This window comes from Hypanus sabinus, chromosome 7 (genome assembly GCF_030144855.1).
Source record: "Hypanus sabinus isolate sHypSab1 chromosome 7, sHypSab1.hap1, whole genome shotgun sequence".
In the NCBI taxonomy this organism is placed as follows: domain Eukaryota; kingdom Metazoa; phylum Chordata; class Chondrichthyes; order Myliobatiformes; family Dasyatidae; genus Hypanus; species Hypanus sabinus.
In genome coordinates this window covers 30,375,787-30,396,282 of record NC_082712.1, presented here as the reverse complement: position 1 = coordinate 30,396,282, position 20,496 = coordinate 30,375,787, and the positions used below count along the sequence as shown (strand labels likewise).

General features: G+C 40.5%; 1 protein-coding gene across 1 annotated transcript in view; it reads right to left on the bottom strand.

Moving 5' to 3' along the window:
* The window catches only part of LOC132396636 (cadherin-related family member 2-like), a 143,785-nt gene that overhangs the window by 118,469 nt on the left and 4,820 nt on the right, over window positions 1–20,496 (bottom strand). The window contains exons 3-9 of the mRNA XM_059974351.1: window positions 14,322–14,464; window positions 3,871–3,936; window positions 3,266–3,355; window positions 3,028–3,117; window positions 2,781–2,897; window positions 2,045–2,173; window positions 1,868–1,943 (exon numbers count right to left, since the gene is read on the bottom strand). Coding sequence (XP_059830334.1) covers window positions 1,868–1,943; window positions 2,045–2,173; window positions 2,781–2,897; window positions 3,028–3,117; window positions 3,266–3,355; window positions 3,871–3,936; window positions 14,322–14,464 — 711 coding nt within the window. The remainder of the gene's footprint in view (window positions 1–1,867; window positions 1,944–2,044; window positions 2,174–2,780; window positions 2,898–3,027; window positions 3,118–3,265; window positions 3,356–3,870; window positions 3,937–14,321; window positions 14,465–20,496) is intronic.

The following is a 20,496-nucleotide window of genomic DNA, read 5'->3' as shown; positions in this document are numbered from 1 at the left end:
CTTTTTCTCGGGCTGACGTAAGATCAGTTAATATATTATGTGTTCTAATTCTGTAACACATAACTGCTTAATTATATTTTACATAACAAATGTTTGCTAATTGTTTTTATGCTATGGAATCTTTACTTATCCAGAGTATTGATCCACAGACAGTTTGTTTTTATTCTTCTAATAGAAGAGTGATAAAAGAAAGAGTGCTTTCTAGGTTAAAGCAAGACTCTGTTGGGTAGATATGCATCCCCTGTTGTTCGTAATAAACTCACAATGTTCGGGTCCCTTTCAGAATGGCAGGCTGTGACCAGTGGGGTACCACAGGGTTCAGTGCTGGGACCGCAGCTGTTTACAATATACATTAATGATTTAGATGAAGGGATTAAAAGTAACATTAGCAAATTTGCTGATGACACAAAGCTGGGTGGCAGTGTGAAATGTCAGAAGGATGTTATGAGAATGCAGGGTGAATTGGACAGGTTGGGTGAGTGGGCAAATGTATGGCAGGTGCAGTTTAATGTGGATAAATATGATGTTATCCACTTTGGTGGCAAGAACAGGAAGGCAGATTACTATCTAAATGGAGTCAAGATAGGAAAAGGGGAAGTACAATGAGATCTCGGTGTTCTTGTACATCAGTCAATGAAAGCAAGCATGCAGGTACAGCAGGCAGTGAAGAAAGCTAATGGCATGCTGGTTTTTATAACAACAGGAATTGAGTATAGGAGTAAAGAGGTCCTTCTGCAGCTGTACAGGGCCCTGGTGAGACCATACCTGGAGTATTGTGTGCAGTTTTGGTCTCCAAATTTGAGGAAGGACATTCTTACTATTGAGGGAGTGCAGCGTAGGTTCACAAGGTTAATTCCTGGAATGGCGGGACTGTCATATGTTGAAAGATTGGAGCGACTGGGCTTGTATACACTGGAATTTAGAAGGGTAAGAGGGGATCTGATTGAAACATATAAGATTATTAAGGGATTGGACACACTAGAGGCAGGAAGCATGTTCCCGCTGATGGGTGAGTCCAGAACTAGAGGCCACAGTTTAAGAATAAGGGGTAGGCCATTTAGAACAGAGATAGGGAAAAACTTTTCACCCAGAGAGTGGTGGATATGTGGAATGTTCTGCCCCAGAAGGCAGTGGAGGCCAAGTCTCTGGATGCATTCAAGAGAGAGTTAGATAGGGCTCTTATAGATAGCGGTGTCAAGGGATATGGGGAGAGGGCAGGAACGGGGTACTGATTGTGTATGATCAGCCATGATCACAGTGAATGGCGGTGCTGGCTAGAAAGGCTGAACGACCTACTCCTGCACCTACTGTCTGTTGTCTATTGTCTAATGTAGCCATGTTGAGCTCTGCTTCTGAAATTCAGTACTTTTGACTCCTGTAGCTTTTACTGAAACCTAAATTTGCCAGGGAATGCTAAACAAACTTCAGCCTTTCCAATATCACAGGCAAGCAGTTCACATATATTTCTGGATCTCCAGATGACATGGCTTGAACCACTTTTATATCACATGTTTCTCAGGCCATCTTGAGGTACAAGGTCCAGAAATTGTTTGGGAATTAATGCAGTTACTGTTTCAGTGTCATTTGTTCTTGTCATACCATTTCCAGTCTCCTTCAAAAAAGCTGAGAAAATGGACCAGTTTGGAGTAAGAATGCTCTTCAGACTTGTCAAAGATGCTCAATAATACATCACAGAAACTACCTTAAATGAAGTGGGGACCTCGAGTATTAATTGCTCTCAAGAGTGAATAGCTAACTAATATCAGCAAGCTCATAACTACCAGTTGTTCATAAAGAGATTATAATCACCTGTCTAGTCATACAATCAAGTGTTATACAAATAGCAACTAACACATTTATTACTTACCATTAATGCTGTATGTGATTGGGTTGTTAATACCCCTATCTCCATCAATTGCTGTTACAGTGATAATAACTGTGTTCTAAAAAATATATATTTTGCCGATGTTAATTAGAGATCATGTTTAATAGTTTAATAACATTTAAATATTATTGTGATAAATTGATTTCTTGGCAATCTTACCACAGGTAAATTCTCTGGAATTCGAACATGATAAACTGAGCTTAAGTACTCAGGTGGCCTATTTGGTATGTCAATCACATTTATGATCAATCTTGTCGTTGAATATTTTACCTTGGGTATGCCTTGATCCTGTTAAAAGAAAGAATTCAAGCTTTCAATTTCCACCATGCTCGGCTAACCATTTAACTTTGTATGAATTTTACAAGTTCTCATCCCTTCATAATAAATGTAGGGATAGCCTTGACTAAATGGCTCCTGACACTAAACTTTTTTTTCCCTGCTGAGAAATCTGATTAAAGGGAAAGGGACAATGTAAAAACAAAGCAGAGAATATAGCATTAACCAAAAGTGCGGGCAAGTGCAAGCTTGGCATCTTCAAACCTTGTCAATGTGGGAAGATGGGTATGTGGAGCGGAAAGTGAGGTGCTGCTTTGAACCCAACAAAGAACAAATTAACACAGCAAATGGATAATTTTCACCCTGCAAATTAGAACTTGAGTATACACATAAACGTCTGCTCCTATTACTTCCGGTTGGTTTGTTTGATTTGGAGGCAGAATAGTGGATGCTGTGTCTTTCTTGTTTAGTTCTTAGGTTATTCTAGTTTCTCATCAAAGACAATAACTTAATTTAGTTTTGGCCAAGACTGTTAGAGCACAAGCTATTTAAAATGAAAATAAATTTTACAAGGGAAGCCTTGTTGACTTATTGGATCACCTGTCTCATTATCACTTACCACTGCCTTGACAAGAACTTGGTAAATGCTGGCTTTTGCAAATTCCAGTTGACCTTTCAGGAAAACACTACCATTTTTGGATATTTCGAACAACTCCACATTATCTGAGGGTATAATCTGAGCAAAAACTGTTATGAGAGTATGTCAACCAAATATACTTCCTGTGTACAAACTAATTCCTCCATCTGATATATCAAAACTTTGAATAAATATGAAAGTATTGAAAGAAGAATGTTTAAATAGTTACCTCTAGAATTTCATATCTTACTGAACCATTATTCCCTCTATCAGAGTCGCTAGCAAATACTTTGAATATCTCCCTTCCCATTTTTTCATTCTGGTTCAAAAGAAAATAAGGGTCTTCTTAATAATATGCTTGTTTAAGAAATTTGGCAATTATTATGTCAGTTTTGACAACATATAATTGACTATAGTTCAAAGCTGCATGCTTAAAGGGTTAGAGTTTGGCATGTGAAGCTGGATACCTCTGCGACATCTGCTTGATATGGTAACCCTTTAAATACTGGTGCATTGTCATTAACATCTTCAATGAAAATATGCAGCGTCTTTTTCACCTAAATGTGCAGAAAGAGAATCCATAATTAAATGGGAAACCAAATGAACAATTACAAGATTTACCAAGTACCTGACTGAATCATATAATTTCTATCTTATTGTTGTCATCTTGATTCTTAACAAAAGAGAAACTAAAGTGTTATTATAATACAAAGAAAAGTAATTTAATTATTCTTTTCATAATTCAACACAAAATTCTCTATATTCAGTTTGCCAGTGTTGTAAGCAGGAGCCGTGATAGCACAGAAGAAACCCTTCATGACTGGACATCTTGGGAGTCATTCAGGAATCCGTCTCAAGAGCACCTGGCCAATCTATCATTGTTATAAATTCAGTCATCTGGAAGCTGCACTTGTGGGGTTACTTAAAACGCTTCAGAGAAATCACTCAAACATGTCACTCAACTCAAGCAAATTTCAATCAACTTGGAACAAAGGTTTTGAGAGTGGATTCCCACACTTGACAGAAAGGAATTGTGAATAAAACATCATTGTTTTTTATTGATGTTACCTACCAATGCATTTATTCCATCATCAACAGTCATGGTTATTCCAAAATGATCATTGCTCTTTGCATAGAGCTGCAAAAGAGAAGACAGCAGTTATGCAGATAAAAGATATAAAATGCATCAAATAATTAAAATATGTAAAATATTTTAATGGATTTCCCAGCAAATAGCTCCGCACTTCCTCTGTTTGCTTTATTGGTGAAGCTATTAACACCACTAAAATTTGACTGGAGGAATTTAAAATACATTACCTGTGTTGCAAATTTTATGTAAGTATGGGTTATTTTTAAATCTTGAAAACAACCCAGGGTGTATTTTGCATGGCTGAAATTTCATCCTATTTCCAAATTTTCATAGCAGTGTATGGTTTTAAGATCCTAGAATTGTAACAGCACAGGAAGAGATGATTCGCCTGAGTGGGTCTATGCAGATTGTCTGTAGAGCAACCCATTTCACTATTCTTTCCCAATGACCTTGCAAATCTTTTCCATTTGGACTGAATGATTTGGCATCCACTGCATTTTCGGGAGCGCTCTCCTGATTATAGTTACTCACTGCAGAAGGTCTCTCATATCACCCTTGCTCTTTAGCCTATCACTTCAGAGCTGTCTCATATGTTCCTTGATTTCCTGGCATATGGAAACAGTTTCCCTCTATTTTCACTATCCAAATCCATCAGGATTTTATTCAATACTATCAAATCTCCTCACATTTTTTCTGTTCTTAGTATTTTTTTCTGTAATTCCTCACATCCTTCCTAAATTATTGCATCCCGAATTCAGAGAAATGCTCTGGTTGTGATCTAACTAGTGCTTTATAAAACCTTCTTACCTTTTCTCTATTTATGACACTCAGGATGTTTTCTCAACATTTCTGCTAGCTTCAAAGACATGTATATATACCCCCAGTTCCCTCTGTGGCTTTGTCTAGATTTGTACTGTTCAAATTACATTGCCTGTTTGGTTATCAAGTAAAAATAGGCCATTTCTTTCTTCCCTGCGTTAATTTCCACCCAACACATACATTTCCATTCAAGCTTTTCCTTGTACCTTTGACGTCTACTATTATCCTACTTACAGTTTGTCACACTTTCCATCTTTTTGTCTGTGTGGATTTTGAAATATAACCATGAACATCCAGACCTAAGTCATTAATATATACTCAAAAGGATGTGGTCCTAATACTGACCATTGGGTTACTATGGTCTACTATTCTCCAGCCTAAACCACTCTTCTTTCTGCCCTTTATCAACTTCTTACAAATGCCGCCAAAGAATCATTCATTTCATGGGCCTCAACTTTTCTAGTCAGGCTTTCATGTGGAACTTTGACTAAAACATTCCAAGCATCCAAATATTCAGCATCCACCATGTTATTGTCTCATCATTTTCTGCTTTGTTTTGAAAAACTCAATCAGGTTGGTCAAATGCAATATGACTTTAGTAGTGCAAACCTTCCTTGTATTAAATTCAGATATATCATAAACTTAATGACTTCTATTTTATTTACTTATTTATTTAGAGATACAGCAAGATAACAGATCCTTCTGGCCCAACAAGCATGTGCTGCCCAATTACACCCATGTGACTAATTAACCTACTAACCTGTATGTCTTTGGAATGCAGGAGAAAACTAGAGGACCTGGGGAAAACCCACGCAGTATTGGGGAGAAATACTTCTTACACACAGTGGCAGAAATTGAACCCCGGTCACCGGCATTGTAATAGCATTTCCCTAATTGCTACCCAGTTATTGATTATGTTTCCTGGTTATTGATTCCAAAGGCTTCTCAGCAAAACAAGTTCAACTGACTGACAGATAGTTGCTGAATTTGTCTCTTTGAACTGAATGCATAATATTTCCTATTTTTTCCTTTTACTGAAGTTTAAGTGGCCCGCAAGCTAATCTGCTTCATGTCAAAGTGCAATCCCCAAGACCTCTAAAGCAAATGTGAAATGGGTAATGCTGCACAAGTCCAAGTTAAAGGTCCTGACTTCTGGACTGGTGATGTTTAAAAAAAACATACAGAATGATATTAGAATCAGAGTCAGACTCAGGTTTATTATCACTGACGTATGCCAGTGAATTAAATCACAAGTATTGGTGAACAGAGCTCGAAAAATAAAAATCATTTTTGGAAAAATAAACTTACAACCTTCTTTAGTGCAAAATTAAAAGGATGCTGTTTTTCAAGTGTAAGTATTTTTAGCGATTTAAATGTCATTTTTACTTTTATTTTGATTTTACTATTGTGATTACAGTATAATTTACATGGCCTATTGCATTGCTATCTTTTAAAGTTTTTCAGTCTGAATGGTTGCTTGATGTACCTTCCTGCTTGCAGTATTATTTGGTGCTATGAATCCAATGCAGGAGGTCCCAGACTGAAACTGACATTGAGAAAGAGGAGGTATGTAGTCTAGAGCTAGCTAGCACTTTGTGGGTAGGTACTTTAGAGGTCAGTGTCATTATTATCATTTTGTCACTGTGAGGTTTGGCCCCCTAGCTTTACTTTCAAATTCTCAGAACTTCAGAGTGGTGGCCGAGTTACGAACATTGAATGAACCATCTGCGTTGGTATGCTAACTAGGTCTTCAAGTTTAACATTTATTGCTTGGGACATTTTACCATATGTGATTTGTTACAATCAAGCATTAAGATCAAACCCTTTGCTATGACATATTTCTTAACATTTTTGTTAGTCAGAGAATTTCTCATAGTTTCATATCCTGCCAAAACAAACAGTATATCTATGAGATGATTTAATGTATACATTATTTCAAGATAATTATTTAAAGATGAAATTAGGCACAAGGGTTCATAGCAAGGAAAAACAATCAATAAGAAGGAGTTCTATAGACTTTTCAAAAATGGTAATGATCCAGCATTTCAGACATTGTTGACCGTACACCTACAAAAAGGATCTGAAGTTTCTTTTGAGCGTTCTATTTTAAACTCAAGATGAATTAGTGCTGCTTTGCAAAGGTGAGACATCTATGTAAGAACAGAGAACACTCTCAGTTCAGTTTACCTCAAAACTGAACTGATTCACTTTCTGAGGCTGAAGAGAGCTGGACTTTGCACCTCCATACTTACGTCATTCCAAAGGTGCACAGCAGTGAGCATTCTGAGCAGCTGCATCACTGCCTGGTACGGAAACTGCACTGCAGCAGACTGGAAGGCTCTACAACGGGTCGTCAAAACGACCTAATGCATCACAGGCACCAGCCTACTCACTATCGAGGACTTATCTACAGAAAAGGGCCAGTAATATCATGAACACTACCCAGCTTGCTCCAGGATTGTTTGATCCACTCTCATCAGGGAGGAGGTTACGCAGACACCAGGAACACCAGACTCAAAAACAGTTACTTTCCCCAAGCAGTACGACTGATCAATGCCTCCCCACACTAATTCCGCCACTACTTTATTATTTCCTGTCAGTCACCTTATGTACAGCCTATAGACACTTTATAGACATACAATCAATCTATGTATATGAGCTATCTTATGTTTTTCTATGTATTTTTTTATTATTACTGCGTGTGTTGCTTTATGGCATTTGTTTAGTTTATTATATCTTCGCTTTAGTAATTTGTTTGTTATCATTTTCTAGTTAAAGTTAAGATTGTTTAAAGTAAATTCGTTGTCTGTAATATATGGCGGCATGCGATGACGTTGCACCCGATTTCGCTGCGTCTTGTGGGAAAATACCGGTTTGGAGAAACGGGAAGGAGGGGGCTCACATGTGCAGGATCAGTGCAAGAAAAGTTTTCTTTCTACGCACTAGAAACATCAGTGATGTAATGCCATAAGTTCATGAGATAATCGATATATTCAATTAAAAATGTTAACGCTGATTCTGTTAAAAGTAATGACGATTGATAAGGTTTATGTTTTTGTTATTTAAAGAGTTGTGGATAGTTTGTGTTGAAGTGTATTTAAAGCAGTCGATGGCGTAGGTAGATTCTGACTGTATGTTGCACTTTAATGTAATGTAGTTGTTGTAGTTTTACTTTTGCAAGTATTTATGATGCAAATGTGATATCAAGAAGGAAACAAATACTGTATATATTTTGTACTGTATATATTTTGTACTGTTTTATCAACAGTTTTCACCATACGTTAATGTGGAAGAGTGAACAGTAAACGGTTAATCTTACTGCGATCCTGTCTTCATTGACTACGGTTTATCTCGGTGTTTAGTTCAGAGTTCTTTTACACCTGTGTGAGAACACTACACTGCGTTCTTTATCTTTTTTTTGTGCTGCATTGATTTCGGAGTAACAATATTGTGTTCTCCTTTACATTTGAATCGGGAGCAAGTTACAGCTTGTGATTCAGCTGGGAGCACAGAGAATTCGACCGTGTAGGTAGGATTTAAGCCTACCTGGTCAACACCTGTGGAGGAGGGGAAACTGCGCAGGCGCGAGTGACGTCAGCATCGAGCACGCACTTTAAAAGGCAGGACTTCTTGTCAGAGCGGGCAGCGGAGTCCGTGGAAGCAGAGTCCTGGGCTTTGGCTAAGTGGGCTTCGGCGTAAGGGGACTTCGGTAAGCTTGTGTGATTGCTCGCTGAGGGGAAGAAGGTAAGGTCGCTAGGTGCTTTTTAGACTTATTCTATCAATCCAGTTCAGGTATGGGGGAGACAGTCAGAGCAGTGGTGTGCTCCGTATGCAGTATGTGGGAGGTCAGGGTCAACACAGTTGTCCCTGATGACCACACCTGCAAAAGGTGCGTCCAGCTGCAGCTCCTATCAGCCCGAGTTAGGGAGTTGGAACTGGAGCTGGATGAACTACGGATCATTCGGGAGGCAGAGGCAGAGATAGATAGGAGTTATCAGGAGGTAGTCACACCAAAAAACCAAGAAGTAGGCAGATGGGTGACGGTCCAGAGAGGCAGGGGGAGCAGGCAGAGAGAGCAGAACACCCCTGCAGCCATTCCCATTAACAATAAGTATACCGTACTGGATACTGTTGATGGGGATGACCTACCAGGAATGAGTTGTAGTGGTCCTGCCTCTGGCACAGAGGTTGAACCCTCAACTAGAAAGGGGAGGAGGGAAGAGAAGAGAGCGATAGTTTTAGGGGACTCTATAGTTAGGGGGGCAGATAGGAGATTTTGTGGGGCAGATCGGGAGTCTCGGATGGTATGTTGCCTCCCTGGTGCCAGGATCCGGGACATCTCAGATCAGGTGCAGGCTATTCTTGAGAGTGAGGGCATGAACCCAGATGTAGTGGTCCATGTAGGGACCAATGATGTAGGTAAGGTGAGTGAGGGGGTCCTGCTTAGAGAGTTCACGGAGTTAGGAGTGAAGCTGAAAGGCAGGACCTCCAGGGTGACAATCTCGGAATTGCTACCTGTGCCACGTGCGAGTGAGGCGAAGAATAGAATGATTATGCACATTAATACGAGGCTGAGACCATGGTGCAGGAAGGAAGGGTTCAGGTTTTTGGATAATTGGTCTTTGTTCCAGGGACATTGGGATCTGTTTCGAAGGGATGGTCTACATCTGAACCGGAGGGGTACTAACATTCTTGCAGGAGTATTTGCCAGTGCTGCTCGGGGGGGTTTAAACTAGATGTGCAGGGGGCAGGGATCCAGATCCAGAGGGTTGGTCAGAAGGTGCATGGGGTTAAATGTGTACAAGGTTTGGGTGATCTTGAGAAGGTCATCAAAATTCAGGGTGCAATTTGCCCGATGGAAGTTCAAGGAGCTGGATTAGGTACAGTAGACAGTGTTTTAAGCAAAGAGAGGAGGAATGGGCTAAGAATTCTATACTTGAATGCGCGTAGTGTCAGAAATAAGACAGATGAGCTTGAAGCTCAGATGAAAATGGGGAACTACGATATTGTTGGGATAACGGAGACATGGCTGCAAGGGGATCAGGCCTGGGAATTGAGTGTACCAGGGTATACGTGCTATTGTAGAGACAGAAATATGGGAAGAGGGGGTGGGGTGGCCCTGTTGGTGAGGAATGAGATTCAGTCCTTAGCAAGAGGTGACTTGGGAACAGGGGAAGTAGAGTCTGTGTGGATTGAGCTGAGGAACAGTAAGGGTAAAAAGACCCTAATGGGTGTTGTGTACAGGCTCCCAAACAGTAGCGTGGATATTGGGTACAAGTTGATTAGGGAGTTAACATTGGCATGTGCTAAAGGTAATGCAGTCGTTATGGGAGATTTCAACATGCAGGTGGACTGGGAGAATCAGGTAGGTGCTGGACCCCAGGATAGGGAGTTTGTGGAGTGTCTAAGGGATGTACTTTTGGAACAGCTTGTGCTTGAGCCAACCAGGAACGAGGCTATTTTGGACTTGGTGATGTGTAATGAACAGGAATTGATAAGTGATCTTGAAGTAAAGGAGCCATTAGGAAGTAGTGATCATAACATGATAAGTTTTTATCTACAATTTGAGAGGGATAGGGGCAGATCAGAGGTGTCAGTGTTGCAATTAAATAAAGGAGACTACGGAGCCATGAGGGATGAGCTGGCCAAAGTTAAATGGGCGGATGCCCTGGCAGGAAAGACAGTGGATCAGCAGTGGCAGATATTCTTGGGCATAATACAAAAGATGCAAATGCAGTTCATTCCAATGAGAAGGAAGGATTCAAAGAGGGGGAAGGGGCCACAGTGGTTGACAAAGGAAGTCAGAGATTGTATAGCATTAAAGAAAAAGAAGTATGACAGGGCTAAGATGAGTGGGAATACAGATGATTGGGAAAGTTTTAAGGAACAGCAGATCTTAACTAAAAAAGCAATACGGAGAGAAAAAATCAGGTATGAGCTCAGTCTAGCCAGCAATATAAAAGGGGATAGCAAAAGCTTTTTTAGCTATGTGAAGAGAAAGAAGATAGTTAAGAACAATGTTGGCCCCTTGAAGAATGAATTGGGAGAAATTGTTATGGGAAACAGGGAAATGGCAACAGAATTTAATGCATACTTTAGATCTGTCTTCACCAGGGAGGACACAAGCAATCTCCCAGATGTATGGATGGGCCAGGGTCATAAGATATCAGAGGAATTGAGACAGATTGACATTAGGAAAGAAACTGTGATGAGCAGACTGGTAGGACTGAAGGCTATTAAATCCCCGGGTCCAGATGGTCTGCATCCGAGGGTTCTAAAAGAGGTGGCTCAGGAAATTGCGGATGCATTGGTAATCATTTTCCAATGTTCCTTAGATTCAGGATCAGTTCCTGAAGATTGGAGAGTGGCTAATGTTGTCCCACTTTTCAAGAAGGGAGGGAAGGAGAAAACGGAGAACTATCGCCCTGTTAGCCTAACGTCAGTCGTGGGGAAGATGCTTGAGTCCATTATTAAGGACGAAATAGTGGCACATCTAGATGGCAAAAATAGGATTAGCCCGAGCCAGCATGGATTTACCAAGGGCAAATCATGCTTGACTAATCTGTTGGAGTTTTTTGAGGGTGTAACAAGGATGTTAGACGAGGGTAAGCCAGTAGATGTTGTGTACCTAGATTTTCAGAAGGCATTCGATAAGGTGCCACATAGGAGACTGGTGAGTAAAATCAGAGCTCATGGCATTGGGGGCAGGGTTTCAACATGGATAGAAAACTGGTTGGCAGATAGAAAGCAAAGGGTAGCAGTGAATGGGTGTTTCTCAGACTGGCTGGTGGTAACTAGTGGGGTACCACAGGGCTCTGTATTGGGACCACAGCTCTTTACGATTTATGTCAATGATTTAAATGAGGGCATTGAAAAATATATCAGCAAGTTTGCTGACGATACTAAACTGGGTGGCAGTGTGACATGCGAAGAGGACGTTAGGAGAATACAGGGAGACTTGGATAGGCTGAGTGAGTGGGCAGATACTTGGCAGATGTCATTCAATGTGAATAAATGTGAAGTTATCCACTTTGGAAGCTGGAACAAGAGGGCAGAGTATTGTCTGAATGGTGTCGAGTTAGGTAAGGGAGAAATGCAAAGAGACCTAGGAGTCCTAGTTCACCAGTCAATGAAGGTGAATGAGCAAGTGCAACAGGCAGTGAAGAGGGCAAATGGAATGTTGGCCTTTGTTACAAGGGGAATTGAATACAAGAGCAAGGATGTTCTTTTGCATTTGTACAGGGCCCTGGTGAGACCACACCTGGAATATTGTGTACAGTTTTGGTCTCCAGGTTTAAGGAAGGACATTCTGGCAATTGAGGAAGTGCAGCGTAGATTCACTAGGTTGATTCCTGGGATGGCAGGGCTGTCTTACGCAGAGAGATTGGAGAGATTGGGCTTGTACACGCCAGAATTGAGGAGATTGAGAGGGGATCTGATTGAAACGTTTAAGATAATTAAAGGATTTGATAGGATTGAGGCAGGAAATATGTTCCAGATGTTGGGAGAGTCCAGTACCAGAGGGCATGGATTGAGAATAAGAGGTCAGTTATTTAAAACAGAGTTGAGGAAGAGCTTCTTCTCCCAGAGAGTTGTGGAGGTGTGGAATGCACTGCCTCGGAAGACGGTGGAGGCCAATTCTCTGGATGCTTTCAAGAAGGAGCTGGATAGATATCTGATGGATAGGGGAATCAAGGGATATGGGGACAAGGCAGGGACTGGGTATTGATAGTGAATGATCAGCCATGATCTCAGAATGGCGGTGCAGACTGGAGGGGCCGAATGGTCTACTTCTGCACCTATTGTCTATTGTCTATTGTCTATTTGTGTACAGCAAATGGCATGAAAGAATCTTGAAATCCACAGCTTATGGACTCACTTTCAAGAACTCGACAACATATATTCTCAGTATTACTTATTTAGTAATTTTTGCATTTGTACAGTTTGTCTTCTTATGCACATTGGTTGGTTGTCAGTCTTTGTGTGGAGTTTTACACTGAATCTATCATTTCTTTGTTCTGCTGTGAGTGCCTGCAAGAAAATCAATCTCAGGGTAGTGTAAGGTGACGTGCATATACTTTGATAATAAGTTTACTTTGAACTTTGAAAAGTCAGAATCCAATACTCAAGATAATCAAGGAATCACTGAAATGCACTTTAATACTCATCATTCAATGGAAGCTGAGGTGAGGAGAGACGAGGATTAAAATTAGCAGAATAGCAACACAATGGTTGCTCATGAAACTTTTATCAATTTCAGTTTGTTTCCTCTCCTCTGCCCTCCCAAAGGCTGGTTGGATTCTAAATTGTATGGATCAGCCCTGATAAGATCATCAGGGGAAAACAGTTCTGTGCATTTGGAATCTACATACAGTGCAAGTTGTAGCTTGTTTTCTGTTGGTCTTGATATACATTTGCTAATTTTTATGAACCTTTAAACATGAGTTAGAAGTGGACGATCCAAGTGCAATTAGATTCTGCTTTCTGCACTGACAGTGCTGCACGATTTGGGGTACAGAAGCACCAGGCTCCTGCTGCTATGTTATGGGTCGTGGGAGTTCACTGCTCAAGTTCCTCTCAGATTCAAATTCAAATTCACTTATTTATCACATGTGCATTGAAACATACATTGAAGTACCCCAGGCCAGGTCACAGTCAGCTGCTTCATTAATGAACTTCCTCTCACCAAAAGATCAGGAATAGGGATACTTGCTGAGGATTGGAGAATGTTCAAATATATTTGCGAGTCAGCAAACGGAACAGTCCATGCAGGACGTATGGGAAATTGAATGATAGTGGAGGAAGGGGGGAGGGGGGAAGGAATGTAGCATTCCTACCACAGAAGTGCCAGCAAATGATCAACTTCAATGAATAAGAGTCTAACCAGCTATACTTGACATTCAATGATGGTACTGTTGCTGAGTCCCCTACCATTGACATTCTGGGGTTAACCTTGACCAGATATTCACTGAGACCAGACACAAACACATTGGTAACAAGGGCTAGTCAGAGGGTGGGTATCACCTTTCTTCCACAAGCAAGGCTGGAGTCAGAAATATTCTTTTGAAGATTTAAAGATTAAATGTATTTGTCACATACACATCGAAACAGGCAGCGAAGTGTGTTTGGGAAAAGGTACAGTCGACATTTTGGGCTGAGACCCTTTGGCAGGACCAAAGAGTCTTGGTCCAAAATGTCAACTGCATTTTTTCCCATACATGCTACCTAGCCTGCAGAGTTCCTGAGATCCGGAGACAAGTGTTCCATCACAGAGACTGAGGAAAGTGTATTTGACCTGAATAAGACTAAACTTTGAGGAAGTGATATTATCAGAGATGGAAGGCTGCACAGTATAACAACAATTCACGTTGCTGCCTCAAGTTCCAAGCATTCAGTCTCAATCCTGACCCTAGGCACTGTCTATATGGAGCTTGCATTTTCCGTCCACAATCATGTTGGACTTCTCTCAAATCCCAAAGATACATTGGGAATTTAACTGGCTACTATAAATTATCCCTCGATGCTTGTGTTCAATGTGAAAAAAATATAGCAGTCATCTCCGTTGCCACATAACAATAAAAAAAATCGTTATTTAGTAAAAAGAACACACTAACCTCTCTGTCAATGGCTTCTTTAGTAGTTATGTCGCCACTGGTGCTGTCCACTGTAAAGTAAATGGATGCTAATTCTCCCTCCAACCCATATAAAAGGAAGTCACCATCTTTATCTTCAGCAGCTATCCGAAAAACAGATGTACCTAGAGTGGGAATATGAAACGACAATATGTAGATATGAAGATATTGGTGACTAGTTAGTGAAGATAGATGGAATGAAGGGGGTTGAAGAGGAGGAAATTGGCAGATTTCTAAATCAGCACAATGAAAAGGAAGTGTTCAAAGAAGAAGAGGGTTGATGTTCAATGATAAAGTATGAATCTGTGTACAGATGAATGACTAAAAAGTGTGTTCCTATTTGTTTTCTTTTTGTTTACGTCTTGGTAACAAGTTCAATATTATAGTAGGACGTATCAACAAAGATCCAAAATTTCATGGCTCTACCAGGTTTCTGGGTACTCACCCTCCAGTCACCAGCTAGATTAGACAGATTATATTAGAACTATTTCTCACATGTACATTGAAACATAAAGTGAACTGTGTCATGTTTGTGTCCAACACAGTCTGAGGATTGTCATGAGTGCAGCCACAAGTGTCACTGCGCTTCTAAAATATAGCAACCCCACAACCTACTCCATACAGCTTTGGAACGTGGGAGGAAACTGGAGCTCCTGGAAGAAACCCATGTGGCCACGGGGAGAATGTGCAAACTCCTTACAGACTGTGGTGGGAATTGAGCCCTGATTGGTGATTACTGGCATTATAAAGCAATTGCACTTACCACTACAATACCTCGTTGTGCTAAGCTGCGCCTAATTTATGCAGGTGCACCGGCAAAATTTCCTTGTCATATTCCTACAGTGTGGAAATAGACTTTTAGACTCACAGAATCATAAGGTTCAGATATGAGCCTTTTCAGACCGGCAATCTATGTAGACTGAAATGCCTGTCTACAGTAATCCCATGTGCCTGCATTAGGCTCATATCCCTAATTGCCTCTCTAAGTACCTGTCTAAATGTCTGTTAAATATTCGGCACAGCAAGTCCACACCAACTATCAAGAACCCATCTACACCGATTCCTTGTTTTTACCAGACTCCCGAACATCAGGGACAGTTTACAGAGGCAAACTAACCCATACATTTTTAATTTGTGGGCTGATGCCCATGTGGACATTAGGAGAACCAGTGTATTTAGCAAAGATGTGGACTGAACCCAGAGGAGGCGTAGCTGTGAGACAGCAACACTATTAGCTGTGCCACTGTGTCACCATGTAGGAGGTAATACAATTCTTGTCATTTTGCTCTGTATAAATCCCATCAAATGACAGGGCTAGAACAAACCCTATCCCTACAGAAAAAAAATGAAGAACTTTGCCAACTGGCTGTAGCCACAGCCTCAGGTTAGCTGGGTGTCAAGACTGCCAAAACTTTGAATGTTTATGATTGTCTCATATAGAAACACTTCAAACCCTTCAAAAACTACTTAGAGAAAACTAACCATTACTTTTTTTGGTTAAGTTAAAAACTAACCAAAAAACCCAAAAAGTAATTCAAGATTTTAAAATAAACTCCATTAATTAAAAATATTAAATCAGTAAACTTTTCTAAATTGCTCCCAGCCTTAGCTCTCCATTGAAATGAATAGGGTCATTGTTCCTTTGCCAGTTTAACTTGGGGCATGGTTGGTGGCCATTTCCCTTGGTGAAGGTTCTAAGAAACTCCAGGAAGCTGTACTCCACCACAGGAATTGAGGGTGAGGCCAATTGCCAAACATACTTGGCAAAATGCCCACAAATATTGGCCAAGGTATTTGGCTCTCTGCATTCAGGTGAGATTCCTGAATTTCCGAGTACTTATGATAGGAACTGCTGCAGAACTTGCAACGAGTCTCAGGAAAATACATCATCTGTTAGCAGCAGAGATGACTTTTCATTGATTCATTTTTCAAGATCTGTTCGTTTTTGTCAAGGCTGGCATTTATTAACCCAGCCTAAATGCCTTTTTGGAATATGGCTGGAGAGCCACTTCCTTGACCACAACACTCCTTCTGGCAAAAGTCAGCAAAATCATTATTGACTAGAGGAGGAAGAAGCTTGGACTTTGGAGGAGGAAAGGTTCAGAAACTTTGAACCTTGGTGTTATCGTATCAGATGATTTGTCCTGGATGGCACCCAAGTGCCATCATGAAGGCAAAACAACACTTTTATTTTTATAGGTCTGCATAGATTCAGCATTTCATCTAATACTTTAACAAACTTCTACAGATGCACAGTGGAGAGTATCCTGACTGGTTGCATCACGGACTGGTATGAGAACTTTAGTTTACAGAAAATGGTAGATCCAGTTCAGTCCATCACAGCCAAAGCCCTCCCAAACATTGAGCATATTTAAAAGGAGCACTGGAAGTAGTATCCATCTTCAAGGACCCCCCGCGAGCCAGGCCATGCTCTTTTCTCACTACTACCTGATGGCAAGGAGTAAAGGACCTTTAGGTCCCACTTCACCAGGTTCAGGAACAGTTATTTCCCTTCCTGGAACAATATGGATAACTTCACTCACCTCAACTCTGAACTGATTCTACAACCTTCAGATTCACTTCCAAGAACTCTACGTTATTTTTTATAGGCACAATTTGTCTTCTTTTGCACATTGGTTAATTGTCAGTCTCTGTTTATGCATAGTTTTTCATAAATTCTATAGTTTTAAGGTGCTTGGAAATAGGTAGGGAGGGGATGTCAGGGGTAATTTTTCACTCAGAGAGTGGTGGGTGCATGGAATGCACTGACAGTGACAGTGGTGGAGGGGGACACAACAGGGTCTTTTAAGAGACTCTTAGATAGATACTAGGAGGTTAGAAAAATAGAGGGCATGGCAGTAGGGAAATTCTAGGCAGTTTCTAGAGTAGGTTACATGGTCGGCACAACATTGTGGGCCGAAGGGCCTGGAGTGTGCTGTAGATATCTACGTTCTGTGTTCTGTGTTCTATATTTCTTTATTTTCCTGTAAATGCTTGCAGGAAAATGAATCTCAAGGTAGTACATAGTGACATATATGTACTTTGAATATAAATTAATTTTCATTTTGACACAACATAGCTGTGTCACCAGTTCCAGGATTCTGACCCAGGGATAACAATATAATATTTTCAAGTCAAGATGTGCATATTGGAGAGGAACTTTAAACACAGAACCAATTGAGAGAAAAACAAGGGGTGCATGTAAACTTCATTTTTACTTTTAGTGAGGAGTGCATTAATGGTAAGCTGGTTTGATGACGTATTCTATTCACGTACTTTTACATATAACCCACAATTATTTATGTAAACAATAAAGAATGCTTAATCAAACAATATACTTACAATATTATTCAAGTATTACTGTAATATTAAACAACAGACCTCACATATGATTCCCACAAAATAGATATTTTGAAATTCATTTTGACATTTTTATGTGCTAACAGATCTAGCAGACTGAAACCACTCTTGAGCAACACACACAAAAAGCTGGAGGAACTCAGACAGCAGCTATGGAGGGGAAGAAAATAGGGAGAGGCTGTAGTTCTTCAGTTGTGTACCCAAAGATTCCCTGACATATGATTAATTATAATCGAAGAGTGTCTGGGAAGATAATGAGGACATCAAATCTGTTGTGTCTGTACAACTACATAAGAATTAAAATAAAAGCACCCATGTGGGAAATGGCTTTAACCGGTGTATTCCCATAACAGTGAGAGAGAGCGATCAATTAGCATGCGTAGACAACAGATCAACACACATAGTAAATTATCCATCCGTACATAGTGCTAAGGAGAGTCATGCTCTGAAAGAAACAGATCCATGCATTACATTTCCTCCCCCTTTAGATTAGTGTAACATAAAACTATATATGTAACAAAACGTTCAATTCTCCTTTCACAAACCGTATTCAAATAAACATGCTTCACAATAACAATCTGTAATTAACTTCACTATTACTAAAACTTCAGTTTTTTGGGTTGCACTCTGTTTCCTTCCGAATAGTGCCTTTGAAACCAGTGGAGTGGCATCAGCTTTGGCAGGCCACTTGTCAAAGACAACTTTCTCTGTTGTAGGTGTCATGTTGCTGTTGGTGACATGGTGGCTGTAATGTGTCCCTCATATATGTTGGCTCAGGCGTGTTCTTTGACTGAGCATCCAATATCTGGTCCACATGATGTCTCCATGTATAATCTCTGACATCCTCTGTGCATATCAATGGTCCAGTTCTTGCGACTATCCTACCTGGTGTCCACTTGTCTTCTCGGTTATCACACGCTAGGACTTCCTGTCCAACCTTGAAGCTCCTTCTTGATTCACTTGACAACTGGCTGAACTGTTTACTCTGCACTTCCCTCCACAGATCTGGCTTCAGGAGGTCTAGGCGAGATCTCAGATTCCTGTTCATGTACAGGATTGCAGGTGCTTGATTTGTCGTCGCAAAAACAGAGTTCCAATAAATCAAAAGGAAATTGTCCACCTTGTGCTGCAGAGAAATGTTCTCTTTATCCATCACTTTAATGGACTTCTTGAATGGTTGGATTAATCTTTCAACCAACACTCTTATTGCTGGGTGGTGAGTAGCTGACTTGAAATGTTTGAAGCCATTTTTCTTCATGAATAGTCTGAACTCTTCTGATGTGTATTGCAGTCCCTTGTCACTCAATTTGTTCAGGTAAGCCATTTCTGGCGAAGATAGTCCTCAGAGAGTAAACAGTCCTTTCTGAGGTGGTTCACTTCATTGGTATGACCTCTGGCTACTTTGAATGAGCATCCACAGCAATCAGAAACATGGAGTCCATGAATGGTCCAGCGTCGTCAATATGCACTCCTTGCAGTGGTGTAACGGTGCCTATGGGGATGTATTTTGAACTTTGTCGCATCCCGAACAGCTTTTGTTCAAGTCTTCAATCTGTCTATCTATTCGCAGCCACCACATGTAGCTCCAGGTGAGACTCTTCATCTTGACCATACCCAGATGTTCCTCATGCAGATTCTCTAACACTCTGATGCGCAATTTAGAGAGAATCACAACACGAGATCCACATATCAGGTTTCCTTAATATACAAACAGTTGGTCTTGTCTCACTGAGAACTCTGGAAACATAGGATTACCATGAGCTGGCCATCCTATGAGGGGTTAAGGCTAAAATAAAAGCAAAAGAGACGGCGTACAAGGAAGCAAAAATTAGTGGAAAAACTGAGGACTGGATGACTTTTAAAAACTTACAGAAGGAAACTAAGAAAGTCATTAGGAAAGAAAAGATGAATTATGAAAGGAAGTGGCAATTAACATAAAAAAGGATACTAAGAGTTTTTTTAACTATATGAAGAGTAAAAGAGTGACATGGGTAGATATAGGACCGATTGAAAATGATGCTGGAGAAATTATAATGGGTAACAAAGAGATGGCAGAGGAACTAAATGAGTATTTTGCATCAGTCTTCACAGTGGAAGATATTAGCAACATACCTAATAGCCAGAGGTCTCAGGGAATAGAACTAGGTCCAATCAAGATTACTAGAGAGAAAGTGCTTGGGAAGCTAAATGGACTACGGATAGATAAGTCTCTGCAGGGATCGGTGTTGGGGCCGCTTCTTTTTATATTGTATATCGATGATTTAGATTATGGATTAAGTGGTTTTGTGGCTAAGTTTGTGGATGACACCAAGATAGGTGGAGGAGCGGGTAGTGTTGAAGAAACAGAAAAGTTGCAGAGAGGTTACAGAGAGACTTGGTCAGTTTAGGAAAGCGGGCAAAGAAATGGTAGATGAGATACAATGTTGAGAAATGTACGGTTGTACATCTTGGAAGAGGAAATAATCGAGTAGATTATTATTTAGATGGGGAGAAAATTCAAAAATCGGAAGAGCAAAGGGACTTGGGGGTCCTCGTGCAGGATACCCAGGATATCCACCAGGTTGGATGGGCAGTAAGGAAAGTGAATGCTATGTTGGCATTTATTTCAAGAGGAATGGTGTACAAGAGTAAGGAGGTGTTGATGAGGCTCTATGGGGCACTGGTGAGACCTCATTTGGAATACTGTGTGCAGTTTTGAGCCCCCTATCTTAGAAGGGATATACTGATGTTGGAGAGAGTTCAGAGAAGATTTACAAGGATGATTCCTGGAATGCAGTGGCTAACATATGAGGAGCGT